Genomic DNA, 17,486 nt, shown 5'->3' with positions numbered 1-17,486 from the left:
AATATAATCATTTTCCAAGGACAATGCCAGTTCAAAGAAGAGTTACCTTGTTTTGACAGAATTTCTCAGGGAGTGGGTGGAATCTCTGGGCTCTAGTGTCTCCTTATAAACAAGCGTGAAATGTCATATGCGGAAAGCCCGCTCCCTTTCCGTCTATACTCACAACTAGTACAATTTACCTATTAATTTCTTAACTTTTTATTCACATATTCTAAATGATGATAGAAGCCCAGAGATGGTAAGCAACCTATTCTCATTTCTATGGTTCCTTGAATTATCCTCAAACGTTTGGCACAATTCTGTTCATGGAGTGAAAATTCCACAAACACAAGTGAGGAAGGGTAATAGGAAGAAAATACCAAAGATTCTCCTATTAGGAAAAAGTCACCAACCATTACCACGTTTTATATACACACACAAAGAACTCCCTCTTTATCTACCCTTGGTTTTGCTTTCTGTGGTTTCAGTTACCTGTGGTCAATCATGGACCGAAAATATTAAATGGAAAATTCTAAAAATAAGCAATCCATAAGTTTAATTTGGGTGCCGTTCTGCGTAGAGTGATAAAATCGCTTGCCCTCCAGCTCAGTACCACCAGAAATGTGAATCACCTGTTAGTCCGGTGTATCCACACTGCATATGCTACCCGCCCATTAGTCTCTTAGCAGCCATCTCCATTAACAGATCAGCTTTACAAGCATCGCCGTGCTTGTGTTCAAGTAACATTTATTTTACTTAATAACGGCCCCAAAGCACAAGAGTAGTGATGCTGGCAATTCGGATAGCCTCTTACTATGCCTGGTTTGTAAATTAAACTTTATCTATGTATGTACATACAGGAAAAAACAATATATATAGGATTCAGTACCATCCATGGTTTCAGGCATCCACTGGGGGTCTTAGAATCCCCTGTGGATAAGGGGAGACTACTGTATATATGTATATATCAGAAGAAACATTTATATATATATTTATATAAACATAAAATATGCTTTTATACATAATATGCCTACGTATATTATACATTACATATATATACTTATATATTATATAAAATATGCTCATTATCTCATATAAGATCAGAACCCTATTAATAGATTTTAAAATTAAATCTGAGGGGAGAGAACCAGATATTGAGTATATTAATTTAAAAATTAATTTATAATTCTACTCTAAGGCTCATTCAAGTGACATCTTCCTTAGTAGCCATGAGAAAACAAAAATTATTTTGACCCCCTAGATTAGATTTCCTAACCTTTACATTAGATTTCCTTAATCATATATTTCTGCAAAATTTATGATCAGTCCTTCTTTTTGAATCTTGATAGTTTGATTATATTATAGATACAATACTTTGATAAAAGATACTTAAATAATAGAATGAAAAATGGTGAATTGTTAATACTATTCATAATGATATAAGACTAAACTTTTTCAGGGAGAAGCTATAGAGAATCTATCTGAAGTATATATCTATATATAAAGATTCATCCTTTTCTTCATCACTGATCTTATATCTTTCAGATTATTGACTAGCAGTATAAATAATACAACCTAACAATAAGAAATCAATAAAAACTCTTACATAAAACTCCCTCATGTTATTTTATATCTGTGCCTTCTATATCCCTGAATGTCCAGCTGTGATAAAAGAAGCTAAAGCATATTCTCTCAGTAGGGTATACTGATGATAGTGAAGACTGTTATGCAACCTCAGGCTTGAGTTTTACTGCCTAAATATGGCCTAAAACATTTTGATTTTTTAATTGCATTTGATATCTACTTTGAACCTTGAGCTGAAACCAAATCACTATATTGTTAATGAAACAAAGTGGACCATTAAGAAATAACATCTCACATTTTCTCTTTATGTAGCTTATTTTTAAGTAGTCTGATCAGAGCCATGGTTGAAAAAATACCAGCTGCATATACATGTGGCTGATCACATAACACTGATCAAAGATTCAACCATCATTAACTTGTTCATTATTACTAAGAAACTAAAGTCAGACATACTATATCCTATGAAGTAAAGTAACAGAAAATCAACGCTAGAAAATGACAGTTTGTAAATGCTAGGTATAACTGTGCAAAAAAAAAAAAAAAGACAGTAAAATTAAGTGAGACAACATAAGTAAAACACTGAGAAGGACTAGATACTCCACATCCCCAACATAACTTCCGGTCAGTCCAATGATAGTTACCACTCATGTAATGTATATGTGCTAACACAATTTAGAAGTTGACCTTTATTTAAATGTCAACAAGAAGTGTTTTACTGCATTATAATAAACGCTATATTTTCAGGACTTACCTTTTTTAAAGTTCCTAATATTTGTGTCATATAAAAATTTGAAATAACAAGAGAATAATGGATATTATATTAATAATTACTTATACCAATAAGTTATTAATAATAAATTAGATATACATATTAGCTCATCCTTATCTGAAGATCTGATATCACCATTACAAACATAAACTTTGTGAGAAGCAATTTTGTTCCCTGCCAGTGTCTCCACTAACAAGAACTTTCAAAATTTTATATACATAGCTTGAATAACCCCTGAGAAATTTTTATTTTTTATCAAATTTACAGTCTAGATAGTTAGATAATGTTAATATAAATAAAATAATGGCAATATGTATATACAACCAGGCAGGCCAGCTTAAACATGGTCTTATCTATATAAAGCATCACAGCAAAGGCAGGTATTTTCCCACAACTTCCACCATATCCTACACATACATCTAGGGAGAAAGTATTGTTTTACAACTGCTTACTTTTGAAGCCAGGCAATTGGTTTTGTTTATGCAGGATCCTGAGAGTACTCAATAATAGATGAATGGATGGATGGAAGAAACAGTATACATTGATACTTATGTGTATATAAATTATGAAGAAATTCATAGCAGAAGCTCATCCTTACAGAATCAAATTCATCTGAGGGGTTTTCACCAAAGAAGTGTTATTTGAACTAAATCTCCAAGTGCAGGATTTTTATGGAACTTAGCAGATGTATATATAGTATCATCTCATTTGGTATGGAAACATCTCAACTGAAATCTGAATTTAATAATAAAGTGAAAAGAAAATACTAACCAGTGAATTATTGCATCATTTGAAAGCCTATTTAATTAGAAGACAGCTACAAGGATTCATGTAATCCTGAGGTGCTGCCCTCTAGGTCCTAGACAGGAATAAGAACCCCTAAGAGAGTTGGAATATCAAAGTCCTGCCAATGGAAGACAAGCTCTCAGGTATGTTAGAAATGCAGAGCCTGTTTTATGAAGAATGCCAAAATGACAGTAAGCTGTTGAGGATGAAAAAGTCAGTTGGAAAGCAAATAGGATATCAAAAATCATGACAGAAAAACCAAATATAATGCCAGTGATGAGAGAAATCCCATATAGATCCTCTCTATGAGATTAAAGTACACTGCCAGTAACAGCTAGAGTTCAAGAGTTACTTGTAGCAATACAAACACTGTTATATGTTGTTTGCTTTGTAGTGTTTAATTTTCATTCTCGCATATTTATACAAAACTAGATTAAAAATATCAACTGCTGTATCATCATTATAAGATCCTTAAGTGGACTGCTGGAACCACAATTTCCAGGAAAAAGAAAAAGAATGAGATTGTTTTCAAACTGATTAGCAACTGTACCTCATTGCACAGTTGTATGAAGAAACAGATTTGCAAACATAGCATCAAGATTAGTGGAGCCTTTGAGCCACAGTCTCAATTTGGATTCCCATCACTATACCTGGCAATAGTGCCAATTTAACAGGCATCAGGCTGTGCAGAAGATTTTCATGTAAATGAAAACCATTTGGGGCATTTTGCTTTCCCTCAGTAAAAGATAAATATAACTTTTCACTGGCACCAAAAATAAAACAGGTTAACATAGAATGATCCAGGGCAGAGTCCATTACAGGGAGAACTAATTTGGCAGCTGTACCAAATTTTTGGACCTCATGGGTCATGAGTCTAGGGAGCACTAAAGAGTTTGAAAAATGCAGGTACAAAAGGTATTAAAGGACAAAGCACAGACATAACATTCTGAAATTTATAGGTGTAAAATCACCAAATTAAAAATAATTATTTTATTTTCAATATTGATTTTTCAAGTTTTATATATTTCAAATTTCAACTAATTCTTTACATGATAAAATATAACATTAAAATTTTTAAATAAAAACTTTTAAATAATTAATATAAAATAAATGAAGAAGTTCCCAAACATTATAATGCAGTGCTATGTGCCTCATCATTAGTGTGGATTTTTGAAAATTCATTGTAGCCCTCTACCTCTATCCTAGAGTCAAGATGATCTGGCCTTGATATCATAAGACTTTATTATCTCAGTCATATAGTTCCCACAGTCATCCAGGGATGAACATTTTTAATTTCTTCCTAGACTATGCCAAGTACCCATTAGTCTATTACTTAAATTCACTCATGTATTAATTCATCCATTAAATAAATACGTATTTAGTTCTTACTGTGTTTAAGGGACCACATGAAACAACATAGGGCATAGAAAAATGTGGTTAGTTATAGATTTCTGAACTCAAGAAGGTTATGGTCTAATATAAGTGTATGTTGGAAGGGTTTATGTTCCATCCAGAAGACTTGAGGCCAAGGACTTGGTGTATCTCCAGCAACTAGCCCAGCATCAGGATCAGTGAAGGCATGCAGCAAGTCTTTGTTGAAGTCAATAAGTTATTGAATGAATATTTCTATTTGGTTTTGTGGACACAAGCACATGAATTTATGAAAATAATTCATATAGCCAACCCCTAGTTATTTCTTGTTGCAAAACTGAAATACAAATTGTTTGTAAAGAAGAAAATACACTCACAAAGGGCAAAGTCATTTAAATATTAAGATACATATTTTAGGGCTTCCCTGGTGGCGCAGTGGTTGAGAATCCACCTGCCGATGCAGGGGACACGGGCTTGTGCCCCGGTCCAGGAAAATGCCACATGCGGCGGAGCGGCTGGGCCCGTGGGCCATGGCCGTTGAGCCTGTGCTTCCGGAGCCTATGCTCCGCAACGGGAGAGGCCACAACAGTGAGAGGTCCGCGTAAAATACATATTTTAAATTGCACTTTAATACAAGGAGAACTATTACCTTTCAAATGGAACTCATTTTTTTTTTCACTTTGTGATATCACTCTGCAGGAGTTCACAAAAATATTTTTTTCACACAAAAGGCGCTAGAATAATTATTATCCTCCTGCAAAGTGTTTTCTTTCACATTATTCTCAAGTTACAGACATCTGAAATTTTTCAAAATCATACTGAGTTCCTGTCTTATTACCCTATACTTGTTATCTCAAGATAGCAACTGTTACTTTAGTTGGCAACTTAGATCTTAAGAAAATACTGAAATTGAGTATTAAGGCATTGATTTCATCTAAGAATTTAAAAGTGTAAAAAACTAGTTTGTTTTATAAGTTTAAAGGTAGCATAACATAAATTCAGGCTCTTAATTAAACACTTCCTGAAAATGCTTCTTTAACTAAATTACTAGTAGAATCAAGATAATTAAAACTGATGATCCAACAGTCTATTATACTCACACTAATTAACCATTAGAATGCTTAAGAGCTCCAAGAGATAGATTGCTCTTCAAACAAATAAATTTCAAAGTAAAATATAGTATCTTTGTGGGAGAGTCTATAAAAGTAAATATTAAATCACTTCTCAGCAATATTGATTCTTGCCAATAAATCTGGAAAATAACAACAGTATTTCCAAACAAAGAAGATGGCTAGTTTGTTTTGCACCTCCAAAGGATAAATGACATAGTAAGCAGAATCAGCCAGTCAAAGTGTGTGTGTGTATACAAACATATACATATATGTATATACACACACACCTTCCCTTACATATACATTTATATATACACACATACTTATACAAGCACACAACTTGTCTACTAGCTCACCCCATCCATTGTCTCCCTTTCCTTTCTTGCATTATATGCCTATCTCCTTCACTAGTCTATGATTTTGTCAGGGAGCAGAAATTATACCTTATTCATGTTTGTTTCTCCACTTCCCCAGTCCTCCTGTACTCCAGCACCTACCTATAACTCTTTTATGTACAGAAAGAAATCAAAACAAGTATCATTTAATATAAAACAAAATAACCAGATTAACTGAGGTTTCTAACTTTTTACACTTCTTGTTAAAAAGAAAAACTAACATCATTTAATTGGAAAAATTTCTACCAATTTCCAAGTCAACACAGACATCTAGTTTTAAAATCCCTAAAGGTCTCCCTAAATAATCTTACACATATTTTATCTGGGAGTATATGTAAGGCTCCTATCCCAGTCCAGAATGTTCTCCAGATTAGACCCTTCCCCTTACACTTTGTATTTGGCCAATATGAGCTTAGTAAGAAGAAGAGAGCTTTGATTTTGAGCTGTCACCATCCATCCACATCATGAATTCCTGATCAACCAAAGGTTTCTTTCCTGAGGACCCAATGTGCAAAGCAGTATCAGAAAGCTAAAGTGTAGCTTAGCAAATCATAGTGTTTACCCTACTGGAAATAAGATCCAGTGTTGACAACTGGTGTCTAAATAGTATCAGATACATTATACTACTGTGTTTGCCTCTCTAGGCTCCAAAGCCAGTGTGAGTTAGATAAAGTGATAAATAAGAAATAAAGCATACTGGTTAGGAAGTCAGGCAACCACTTCTGCAACTCACCAGGTAAATGATTTTTAGCTAATTACTTAAACCATCTAAGTCTTAGTTTTTTTCAACTGTAAAGTGGGAATAATTATATTTATCTTACAACAGCCTTGGGAGGCTTAAATAAGATGACCTAAGTCCAGCATGTAGCATGGTACCTAGCACACAGTAAATGCTCAATAAATGACAGTGATGATAATGAGGAGAATGTTAGAGACATGTCCAGGCAGACCAAGAGATGAAACAAGTGCCCACAGCCGCTCAGGTGGCTAGGAAGAGAAATCACTACAGAAATCCTAAAGAATTAAGGTAGGACCAGAGGTAACATCTAGCCAAACTTCAACATTCTTCCAGTGAACCAATCTGCAGTGTGATAACTTCCTACACTATTTTTCCTTATATAATACTTACATTTTACCAACTGCCTCAATACTTAGAAAACAAAATATTAATTAGTAACATGATTTTCAAGAATCAAGCAGGTAGAAAAGATATATTCCATCAAGTTTCTTAATATTACTCAAGTAATACCAAAGACACAACTTTCTGTTTTTACCATCAGTAAAACTACCAGCCTGTACACAAAACTCATGTTTGGTAGCACTGAAACAAATGTTTCTAACCAATCCCCAATACACATAAAGCACATACTCTAACACAACCAAAGGCTAGTCTGGAAAATTTACATAACCTATATAAATGAAACAGAAAGTAGAGGCATCAAGATAAATAAGAATCAAGTCATTAGCAAGTGCATTTTGAAAAAATTAAAACACTTCTTTAAATAAATTGAGAAATTTACAAGCAGCGGTGTGATATGTACATGTGTGTACTCACATATATCTATATGTACATATGAAATAATGTTTTTAAGGAAGCTAATTTCCCAGAATAAAGTATATTTCAAATCCTACTTCTTTGCAAAGCCAAAGTAATGATTCAGAAATGATAAAAAAGAAAAAGAAAAGAAAAAAGCATTCACTATTTTCTACATACTGCTTACATTTAATTAAATAGAAATATAGTTAATCTCCAGAAATGAATTTACAAATATTTAGTTTTATTTTTAACTCTACTGATTAGGCGTGCCAGTCATGCAATCACTAAAGTAAACAATGTAATAATATTTTGAGCCAAGATAATGGCAACAGAAATGAAAGAAGTGGATGCATGTAAAAGATATATGTCACTGATGTCAACAAAGTAACTGACAAATAATGGGACATCTGGAACAAAGGACAAGGAAGTATTGAAGGGGACTGGCAAAGCTGACTTAACTTGGTGCTCCCCAAAACAGAAAAAGGACCATGGGAAGAACTTAGTTTGGATCCAGAGATAATGAGCCCAGTTTGAAACAAATTTAGAGACAAATTAGAGAAATACTATTACTTGGAAAAATATTATAATGCCTGTTTCTTATTTTATATATTAATAGGTAGAAATAGACTCAACTGAAAATTCATTAAATTTAGAAGATGAAAAACAAATGTAAAATAATAGGCCTCTGAATTATAACATAAAATGGGGGAAAATGTCTTGATAGTGATAAAGGCTACATCTCAAAAAATTCCTTCATGAAGCAAGTCTGTTTCTTTCACTACATACAGATTACTGAAAAACAAAACCCTGTTAGCTACAAAAACCCTGAAGTAACATCCTTTCAACAACCTAGAGAGGTAGAATACTCACTAGGTAACATGGCCTTATAAAAATAGAAGATTTCCCCCGGGATATACGGGAACAGCATGGGCATTCTCCTCAATGATAATCAATAGAAATATTTATACTTAGAAAAACTCTACTCAGAAATAACATTTAACAAGTAAATATTTCCTATGTTTTGCAATTCTAGAGAGGGAAAAACAACCTTTTTATTATTCCCTCTCAAAAGTGGACTGTTTGGGGCTTCTCTGGTGACGCAGTGGTTGAGAGTCTGCCTGCCGATGCAGGGGACACAGGTTCGTTCCCTGGTCCGGGAGGATCCCATGTGCCGCGGAGCGGCTGGGCCCGTGAGACATGGCCACTGGGCCTGCCCGTCCAGAGCCTGTGCTCCGCAACGGGAGAGGCCCGGGTACCGCAAAAAAAAAAAAAAAAAAAAAAGTGGACTGTCATTTTCTGTTCTTCAGAGTACTTACTGTACTTAAAATAATCTTTGCTATCCTACAGAAAAGATGTTTAAATGGCTTGTAACCAACTAATTAGAATATGAGCAACACACATGCATAATTCATACATACATATATATATGCGTACAAATATACATATTATTTTGCAGTGAATATAAGATTAAAACGACCATTTTTACTTAATCACAAATTGGAAACTTTAAAAAGTTATTCTTTCCCCTTAAAGTCACAAGCTCGAACATTTTAAATGAATGAGGAAAAAGACTTAATAATGAGTTATTTCTATTCATCTAACATTACAAAATTTGTGTATGTGAAAGATGCATATATGTGATGTTGAGACAGACACTGGAAAATTACTTCTTAGGCAAATATCATTGATGTCAAGACAGTAACTAGTTTAGCAGAGTAGAAATTTTTCCTGAGGGGAATTTCCTAAATAATGTCAGCTTCTACCTCTCATCATGAGAATAGCATACGATGATTTCTTAGTTCAGACTCCAGATGATATTGCTTTCTGGTGAGTTAAGTTTTCATATTCTTGGATCTCTATAAGTTATGCCTTAAGAATAATTAACTCACCTGAAAAATACTGACCTAAAGTATCAAAGGAAACCGTTAAGTAATTATAAATAGGAGTTTATCAGGTTAAAATTCACTGAAAGAAACTGTTCTCTCAGAAAGATAAGACAAGAAGACTCTATGGACACTTTAAATAGAGCCCTGTAACAAAAGGTCTGGGGAAGCAGAGGCTTATTAGATTTATATCTCCTACTGCCCTTGCTGTTCATTTTCATTTTATAAAATAACATATTTGGATCATCTTCAGGTAGGTTGACTAAAGTGATTTATTTTCCAAAGCGGGACAAAAGCATAAACTGGGACTGTCCTGTTGAATACTCTATCCATAGGGGAGAGCATGGCTGTGTGCCTCTCCTGCTTCAGCACATTAATATAAATCAGGTAAAAATGGAGAAAGGGACAGAGACAGAGAGGATGAATAGAGAATACCCAAGTCAGACTGGAAAGGGAAAAGAAAACATACGGCACAAGGTCACATGACTAATGATTATGTGAGGAAGGAGAAAGGGCTGCTATATTTACTGACTGGGTGACAAGAATGGATTTACATGGATTGTATCTGAGCCTCAAGATATCTGTTTAATGCCAGTGGATAGCCTCTCCATCACTACCCAGCCACTATGTGTGCATGTGTGTGTGTGTAACTAACATTTCTATATATACAGTATACATCTATGTATATATTTTATACAAATATGAAATAGTCCAAAACTAATATGTCACCAAAATTTGCACTATCCATATCAGATTTAAATAATTTTGAAATCATAAGTAACTGGCCACAAGATTATATAAATGTGTATTATATATGTGTGTATTTATGTATGTCTTTATATATTATGTATATGTGTATTGTCAATACATGTGTATATTCCTATGAATATACACGTGAATATAACTTATGCTAACTTTCAGATTTTCAAAATCATTTAAGTCAACCTGGGAAAAATCTACTGTGATGTTGTATTCAGATATGTTTAGCTGTTAAATTCTATTTACGAATACAACTTAGTATGTTATTTTCTTGATATTAAGATATCATCAACTTTAAGAATCACTTTCAATTGCAGGGAAGAAAATACATGTTAAACATCCACACTAATTTTAAGTACCATCCCAATTTCAGAAAGATTAAAATGTGAAAAATATGACTTGACATTAAAAGAGTATAACCAAGGGGTTAGGAGTTTTAAAATAAAACATATCCCCAAATAAGAAACTCTATAAAGAAAATATGTGGGATTTTTAAATAAATAATGAGTGCTAACTACCTAACTGATATAGTTCAAATTAGGACTTGCACTCTGGATACCAGCAGCCTCTAGATACTAAATCAAGCAGGAAATTGTGTACACACACACACACACACACACACACACACACACACAGAATAAATGTATCATGGTTTATTATTTTTCATAAATCATCATCTTAAAAATTATGAATTTTTCACAGTAGAGTTAACTCCAAGTAAGCCAGGAATGATATAGCATATATAAAGCATAAGTTTCCAAGACAAATAAGAACAAGTATATAAAATCCCACAGATATATGATCCATAACACATTACAGAACATTGATTTCCCAGAGGCTAACGTTAAACTCACGTACCCAATAACAGTTCTATTTTCATTCTCTCCTATAACTCAAATCTATTCATGCTGCACAATTACTTTTGCATAATAATATATTGTATTTTAGTTATCTGAGCTATTTCGTCTGTAACAATAGTTATTCCTTATTTTAAATGAGCATCTTTGGAAGCATCGTATTATTTTCTTCATGATCTTTCAATCACCTTGACCATTTTTTAAAGTGTATAGTGTCTTTCATTCACACATCAGGTAGCATGCTTCAAATTTTTTAAAATTCACATAAATAGGAAGAGTTCTCAGGAATATAATTTGATAAAGGGGATTACATTTCTGTCTCCAAGGACTAAGCCTTACACGTTTGATAAATTGAAATGTTCACATTTAAAAGAAATTATAATCTCAAAAGAAGTGAATACAAGAGAAAACAAGGAAATAACAGCTCAACTAATTTTTACTAAAGGAAAACTAAATAAGGGTAGAAGGATAGGGATGGAAAGACAAGAGCCAAAAAGGATTCTTATGTATGGAGAAAAGGACTAAGAAAGTAAAGAAGGAGTTAATAAAAGAATAAAATCTAGGCATTCTATGTTTCTTAGCTTTGGGCTCCAATCTTAGCTGAGATCACAGGAATTTAGTCTGAGGTGACCAAAGAGAAATATATTTTATCCACGGCCAAATAAGAATGGTGGAAGTTTTTATCCAAGGTAATTCAACAACATGAATTAGTAATTAGGATATCAAACAGAGATCAAGGCTGAAGTTTCCTCAAAACTGCCTACTTCTTAGTACAATTTTTTTAATCTTATTGAAAAAAATGGGTATAATCTCTAAACTTTGACATCTGATTACATTTCAAACTACCTTTTGTCTGTAACACGTTTCCCTTCGTTCACAATGCTCACTCTTGCTTTTTCCTATTTTTAGAACTTGCTTCCTTTCATTAAGCTGCAATTAGCAAGAGCCCCTTCCACATATATATCACTGATTCCTTCAAACTAGCGTCATCCTTTGATGCTTTTAGACTTTCATAGAAGCCAGAGTTTCTTCCTGGGAGTTCTATAAACCTTAGAGTTTAGATATATGGATCAAGCTACAGACATTATTGTTTCAAAGAATGCTCATGGCAAAATAAATATTAAGAAGGTATTGACAGGGGATACATAGCCACAATCTTTACTGACAGTGGCCAAGCTGTGACAAGGCCACAGGAGTACAGGACTATTTCGGCAATCATGGCACAGTCAGGCACCATCATTGCTACTGTCCAAAAGAGCACCTATGGGAGTGAAGAAAAGGTGCTTTTTAAAAAAGACCACCATGAAGATAACCCTACTCTTTATTTCATAGCATGTTACAATGTTATAGCTTTTCTGAAATAATATTAAGTTATAGTATCCAGATCATATAGGTAAAAACACTTTAAAATGTGGAAAAAAAAAAAAAAGAAGTTATTGGGTAAGAAGAGCCAGAATGACTTGCCTAGACAATTCTCTTCTGCAGTGGTTCTCAAAGTGTGGTGTGTGGATTAACAGCACCAGTATCATACGGGAAATATAAGAAATGCAAATTACGGGTCCCACCTCAGACCTACTAAATTTTTAAAAAAAATCAAGGAAGTGGATGTTGGAGCTGAAGAAGGGGGAGATGATTTTTATGCGTGATAAAGTTTGAGAACCACTGTTCAATTGTATTCCAATACCATAAGTAACCAAATAATATTTTTCTTAGTTCTAAAACCACAAATTTACCTCACTGAGGAAAAGCATTCTTCTGACTTTTCTAACAAAGCTTTTAGCATTTTCAGAATTGCTTAGGCTCCTATTTACCTGAAGGTTCTAGTTAAGAATTGAGCAGCTCCATCTCAGGCTTTAGAACTGTTGCATTCTGCGTGCTAGTATGAGAATGAGGGACATTAGTGAGATAGCGGGGGACTCTTGAGCCACAGATGTACCCATGGAAGTTAGTCAGGTCAGCACTTCACATTCCCCAAATCTCGCCCCCAAGGTTGTCTTTTTATAACTGATTTTTCTCGTCTCATTTTTCCCCAGATACCTTTATCAATGAATGTGTCAACTTTTCTGGCCTACGACCAGCCCACAATAAGTTACTGTGGGGTGCATCATGAACTTCTCTCTCATAAATCCTTTGAAACGAATGCACAGGAAGATACGATGGAAACACACCTAGAGACTGAGCTGGACCTGAGCACAATCACAACAGCTGGCCGAATCAGTGACCATAAACAGCAGCTGGCTTAATTGAGCTCATTGGTAACCAAGGGTTGCCATCAAACTTTGTAACCTCAAGGACAAAATGAGGAAGATTTGTTCATTGTGGACTCTAAAAACAAAAGAAAACAATCCCCTGTTAAAATAAACAAAAATCCAAGATTGATTCATGAAATAAAAAAGACATGAATTGTTTCAACTCTACACTTTATAATTAGCTAAGTTGTGCAGTATTTTTTTGACTTAGAATATGACCCTGAAAAAAAATCGTTTTTTCTCAAAACTCATCCTACCTACCTGTAAAAACTGTACAGAGCTAATGTATTTTTCATATTGTAAAGTTTCAATTATAGAAACAACTCGTATGTACAGTACCATAATTTAATTACATTTTACTTTACAAACTTTACGTATTTCAGTTTCTAAAATTTTAAATTAACAAAAATTATTTCTTGTGTTATTCAGAGTTACTCAGTTTTGTAGGGACTGTTTTGTTACTGCTTTTGTGCCCAGAAACCTTGACTCTCAAATTCTGTGCTGTGCGAAACATGCACGATTTTTATCATGCTTACTGCGTAGAATTTTATCTACTTGGTCCAGAAATAATACATTAACCAAAAAGGGTTTGTTGAGACTTGTAACAAGTTCTTCAATTACATAGACAGGTCTTTCTTATAAATGAAAAAAAATCAAAGATTTTTTAACACTTCTCAGACTTAACTGTTGCCTTGAATTACAGCCTAGTTTCTAAGCAGTGAAATGTAATGATAAAGAGGGATATTTTAACAACGTATTTCTGAATGAATGACTCATTATTTCATTCTTTTGAGTAACCCATTGTTAAGGGTGGGGGGAAGCATGGACAAAACATCACTGGAAACAAAGGCCGTAACCACAGCAACAGAGTTTGATATACTTAAAAGGTGCAGCTGCCAGTGACTAAGAAAAACTCTGTTCCATCTCATTACTTCAGGCCAAGGTGGGAGGATAAAGCATAATAATTGTACAGTAGCAATTTTTCTCTTAATTAACCCAAAGTGGTTTACCTAAAAATAACCATCAGTGCAAAATGTGCCTGGTTTTAAGACCATTTCCCATTTAGAATGGTGAGGCTATATTTTAGGAACATCTCAAAGGAAATATATGAAAATTTTCACTTTGTGTGCTACATCAACTTTCTCCTGGGAGAGAACTCTAAACATCTACAGCTGATTCAATACAGATATGAGCCATGGTGGAACTTTATCACGCAAGTAGACTGTAAACACCCTTAATGTGTTCTATATTGTTTATATTGCTATTCATAATGAAATTCACCTCCAAATTATCTGAAAAATAATCCAGAGTAATCTGAAACCACCCCAGATCATATACTGATTATCCAATTGTATTATAAACTTAATTCAATCAAAGTATGAAAACCTGACTTTTCAGAGGCTGAAATAATCAACTTGTTTCTGTTGTTTGCTTGACACAGGTTATTGTTTGAAAATATTGTTATTTTATCTATGGTATTCACACATTCTTTTGTGGTTTTTTTATATAAAACTGCAAGTTTCAATTGCTGTTACACTAGGAGAAGTGCTTTTTTTTGTCATTTTTGATTCATGACATCAAAAATAGGTTGAGAGTATGTCAATCTAATAGGGATCAAACACAGTCAAAAACAATGAAGAAAAGAATTTGTGAAAACCAATGTCAAACTTTCAATTCTTTTATTTCTTCCAAAGAAATTCACAAGTGTAGTTTTATGCAGGTTTATCATGGCAAATTTAAGAGCAGGTTCAAAGAGAATGAATTTTAAAAATCAAGAGCAAATTTTTGTTGAAAATATGCTGTCAGAAGGAAAAAAACAAAATGTTGGAAGAGCAAACTCTTACTAATTTAAATGAAACTAAATGTCACAGTACTTGTATCAACTATTTAGCATTCCAGATTTTGTAACATATTTTGCATAAATTATTTGCTATTCAGAAAATTGTCATTTTTAGTTTAATTTTAATCTCTTTTTTCCAATTTCTAATTTCCTTGCACTGTATTATTGTCAGAGTATTCTTAATCCTCTACACTGATATTTTGCTTTGCAGTTAGCAAAACTATAGAGGGTTAATTATAAATCTATTATGTGTGGATCTGAAATCTGATGCAAAATTTTATTTATTATGTAAACAAAATGTCATTTGCAATTTTTTCTCATAGAAGTTGTCCTTGCAAAGATTCAAATATCTTTTAATTTGTGTAAATAAGCATTTTATATCTTCTCTTTCCAGACATTTTCAAACTGACAAATGATTTTTAGAAATTTTAAAGGTTCCAGGGAGCCTCACAAATATAAGCCCTTTATTTCGTGAAGCAAACTGCTTTCTTTCTTAAACATTTTAAGTTCATCTGAAGTGAACAACTATAAATAGAAGCAGTCACCTTGGAACCAGGTGCATGGGAGGTCTTCGCTCTGTGCATCGGAGGACTTACTACGTACTTGAAGAGCCAAATAAACTAAGAATTTTGGTATTTGTCATATTTGAATTAAACCCAAAGGATCTTTAACAGAACAAAAAAAAGAAAAAAGATGCTGGGTTACTTGTTTGCTTAATTTTTATTCTGCCATGTCCCGGGGTGTGGGGGCTTTGGGGAAATGAAAACCTCCTAGAGGAGATTGTGTCTGGAATCTTTACCATACATTTGCAGTTTATATATTTGTGTCTAAAATCCCTATTTCTAACCTGTCTTTTTCAGAATTCAGTAATCTCCCATTTCCTCTTTCTAACCACCCCATGTCTTCCTTCCTGTCTACTACTCACCTTTTAAACAACTGAAATGTTTCTATGTTTGGAGTTGAAAAATGCAGTTCAGCCCAACATGATTACAATAACAGCGGTAGCTACTGCAAACACATTTATGCGGTGTTTTGAAGTTTACAAACCACATTCCACATAAATTCTCATTTTGCCTTCATAACCAATCTATGAAGACACATTATTCTCAAAGAAGTTGAGACTTGCCCAAGAACACAGGGCTAATAATTGGTGGTTGAACTACTCTCAAAATTCAGACCCTATTAGTCTTTCCACTATACTTAAAAGCCTTCCCTCTCTGATCAGGGCCAGAGAATTTCCAGATAGTAAATAGAATGAAAAAATGTTTGACATGTTGTTTAGTAATCCCTAATTTAACTCAGTTCCTCTATCTGTATAATATATGGGCTAAATGGACTCTCTGTGTGCTACTCTGGGCTCTCACATTAAAACTCTTTATTCAAAAAGCATAACAAGTCATAAATTTCTTAACAAATCATATCCTTTGTAAATGTGTAGAATGGTTGCTTCCAAGAGGTGGATGTATATGGGCCCCAAGGTCCAGAATAAAATTGAGAAGCATTAAAAAAAACCAAAAAACCAAAGATCATCAAAATCAAGATTACACATAGTTATAAAACAGATTCATAGTGCGAGGTTGAACATATGTCTAACACATGTTCAACTGAACACACATTCAATTCAGAGCTAATTGGAAAAACCTTTGTAATTTTCTCTTTTTCCTTTTTTGTTTCAGCAAAAATACTTATTGAACCATGAATTCTTACATCTATCTTGATAGAGAATAATTTTCTCTATTCTCCTTCCAATAAAAATGAAATGTAATTCATCCAAACTGATGTATAGATGCAAAAATATATGCTAATAAGCAAATAATATTTTTGATCAGCTCATTTTATCAAGTCTCTATCCCTACTCCCAAAACCACAAAATCAGACAGATTTTAATATAAATTATATTTTTAGAAGGAAATAAAACTTGCCCAAATTTAACATTCAAGACAAATGACATAATCCTGACTTGAAATCAGATCAGTATGACTCCACAAACTGCTTAGAAATAGAATCTTTTCTGAAAAAATATTTTCTAAAATAAAACCACTGTATATGGGATTAAGAATATGTTTTTCTCTGCTCCTGACTGGAAGACAGATATCAGCTCTCAAACTCAACAGTAAAAATAAGTAAAGAAACTGAAAGCATTGAAAACAGGTACCTGATGTGAATGATTAGTAAGCTGGAAGAAAGAAAATCAGATGTAGATTTTCTGCTGGGTAGATGGTAGCCAATGAAGGAAAAAGTAACAGAGCCAGCAGATATTCAGCCTCAGAAAAAAGGATAAGAAATCTCTAGAGTAGACATAATAACATCTTACAATGGCATAGCTCTTAACAGTTTATCAGTCAGGGTAATGGTATAACCACCT

The 17,486-nt window shown here is 33.6% G+C and overlaps 2 protein-coding genes across 4 annotated transcripts in view; one reads left to right on the top strand and one right to left on the bottom strand.

The window, feature by feature from the left end:
- LRRTM3 (leucine rich repeat transmembrane neuronal 3) overlaps positions 1-15,758 on the top strand; it is a 180,848-nt gene extending 165,090 nt beyond the window's left edge. The window contains exon 3 of the mRNA XM_067025522.1: positions 13,066-15,758. Coding sequence (XP_066881623.1) covers positions 13,066-13,275 — 210 coding nt within the window. The 3' untranslated portion in view covers positions 13,276-15,758. The remainder of the gene's footprint in view (positions 1-13,065) is intronic.
- Positions 1-17,486, bottom strand: part of CTNNA3 (catenin alpha 3) — a 1,725,986-nt gene that overhangs the window by 1,104,221 nt on the left and 604,279 nt on the right. The gene's annotated exons all lie outside the window — the stretch shown is intronic.

This window comes from Kogia breviceps, chromosome 2, assembly GCF_026419965.1.
Source record: "Kogia breviceps isolate mKogBre1 chromosome 2, mKogBre1 haplotype 1, whole genome shotgun sequence".
NCBI lineage: Eukaryota > Metazoa > Chordata > Mammalia > Artiodactyla > Physeteridae > Kogia > Kogia breviceps.
The sequence above is the reverse complement of the archived record's forward strand: the minus strand, read 5'-3'. Positions and strand labels throughout refer to the sequence as shown.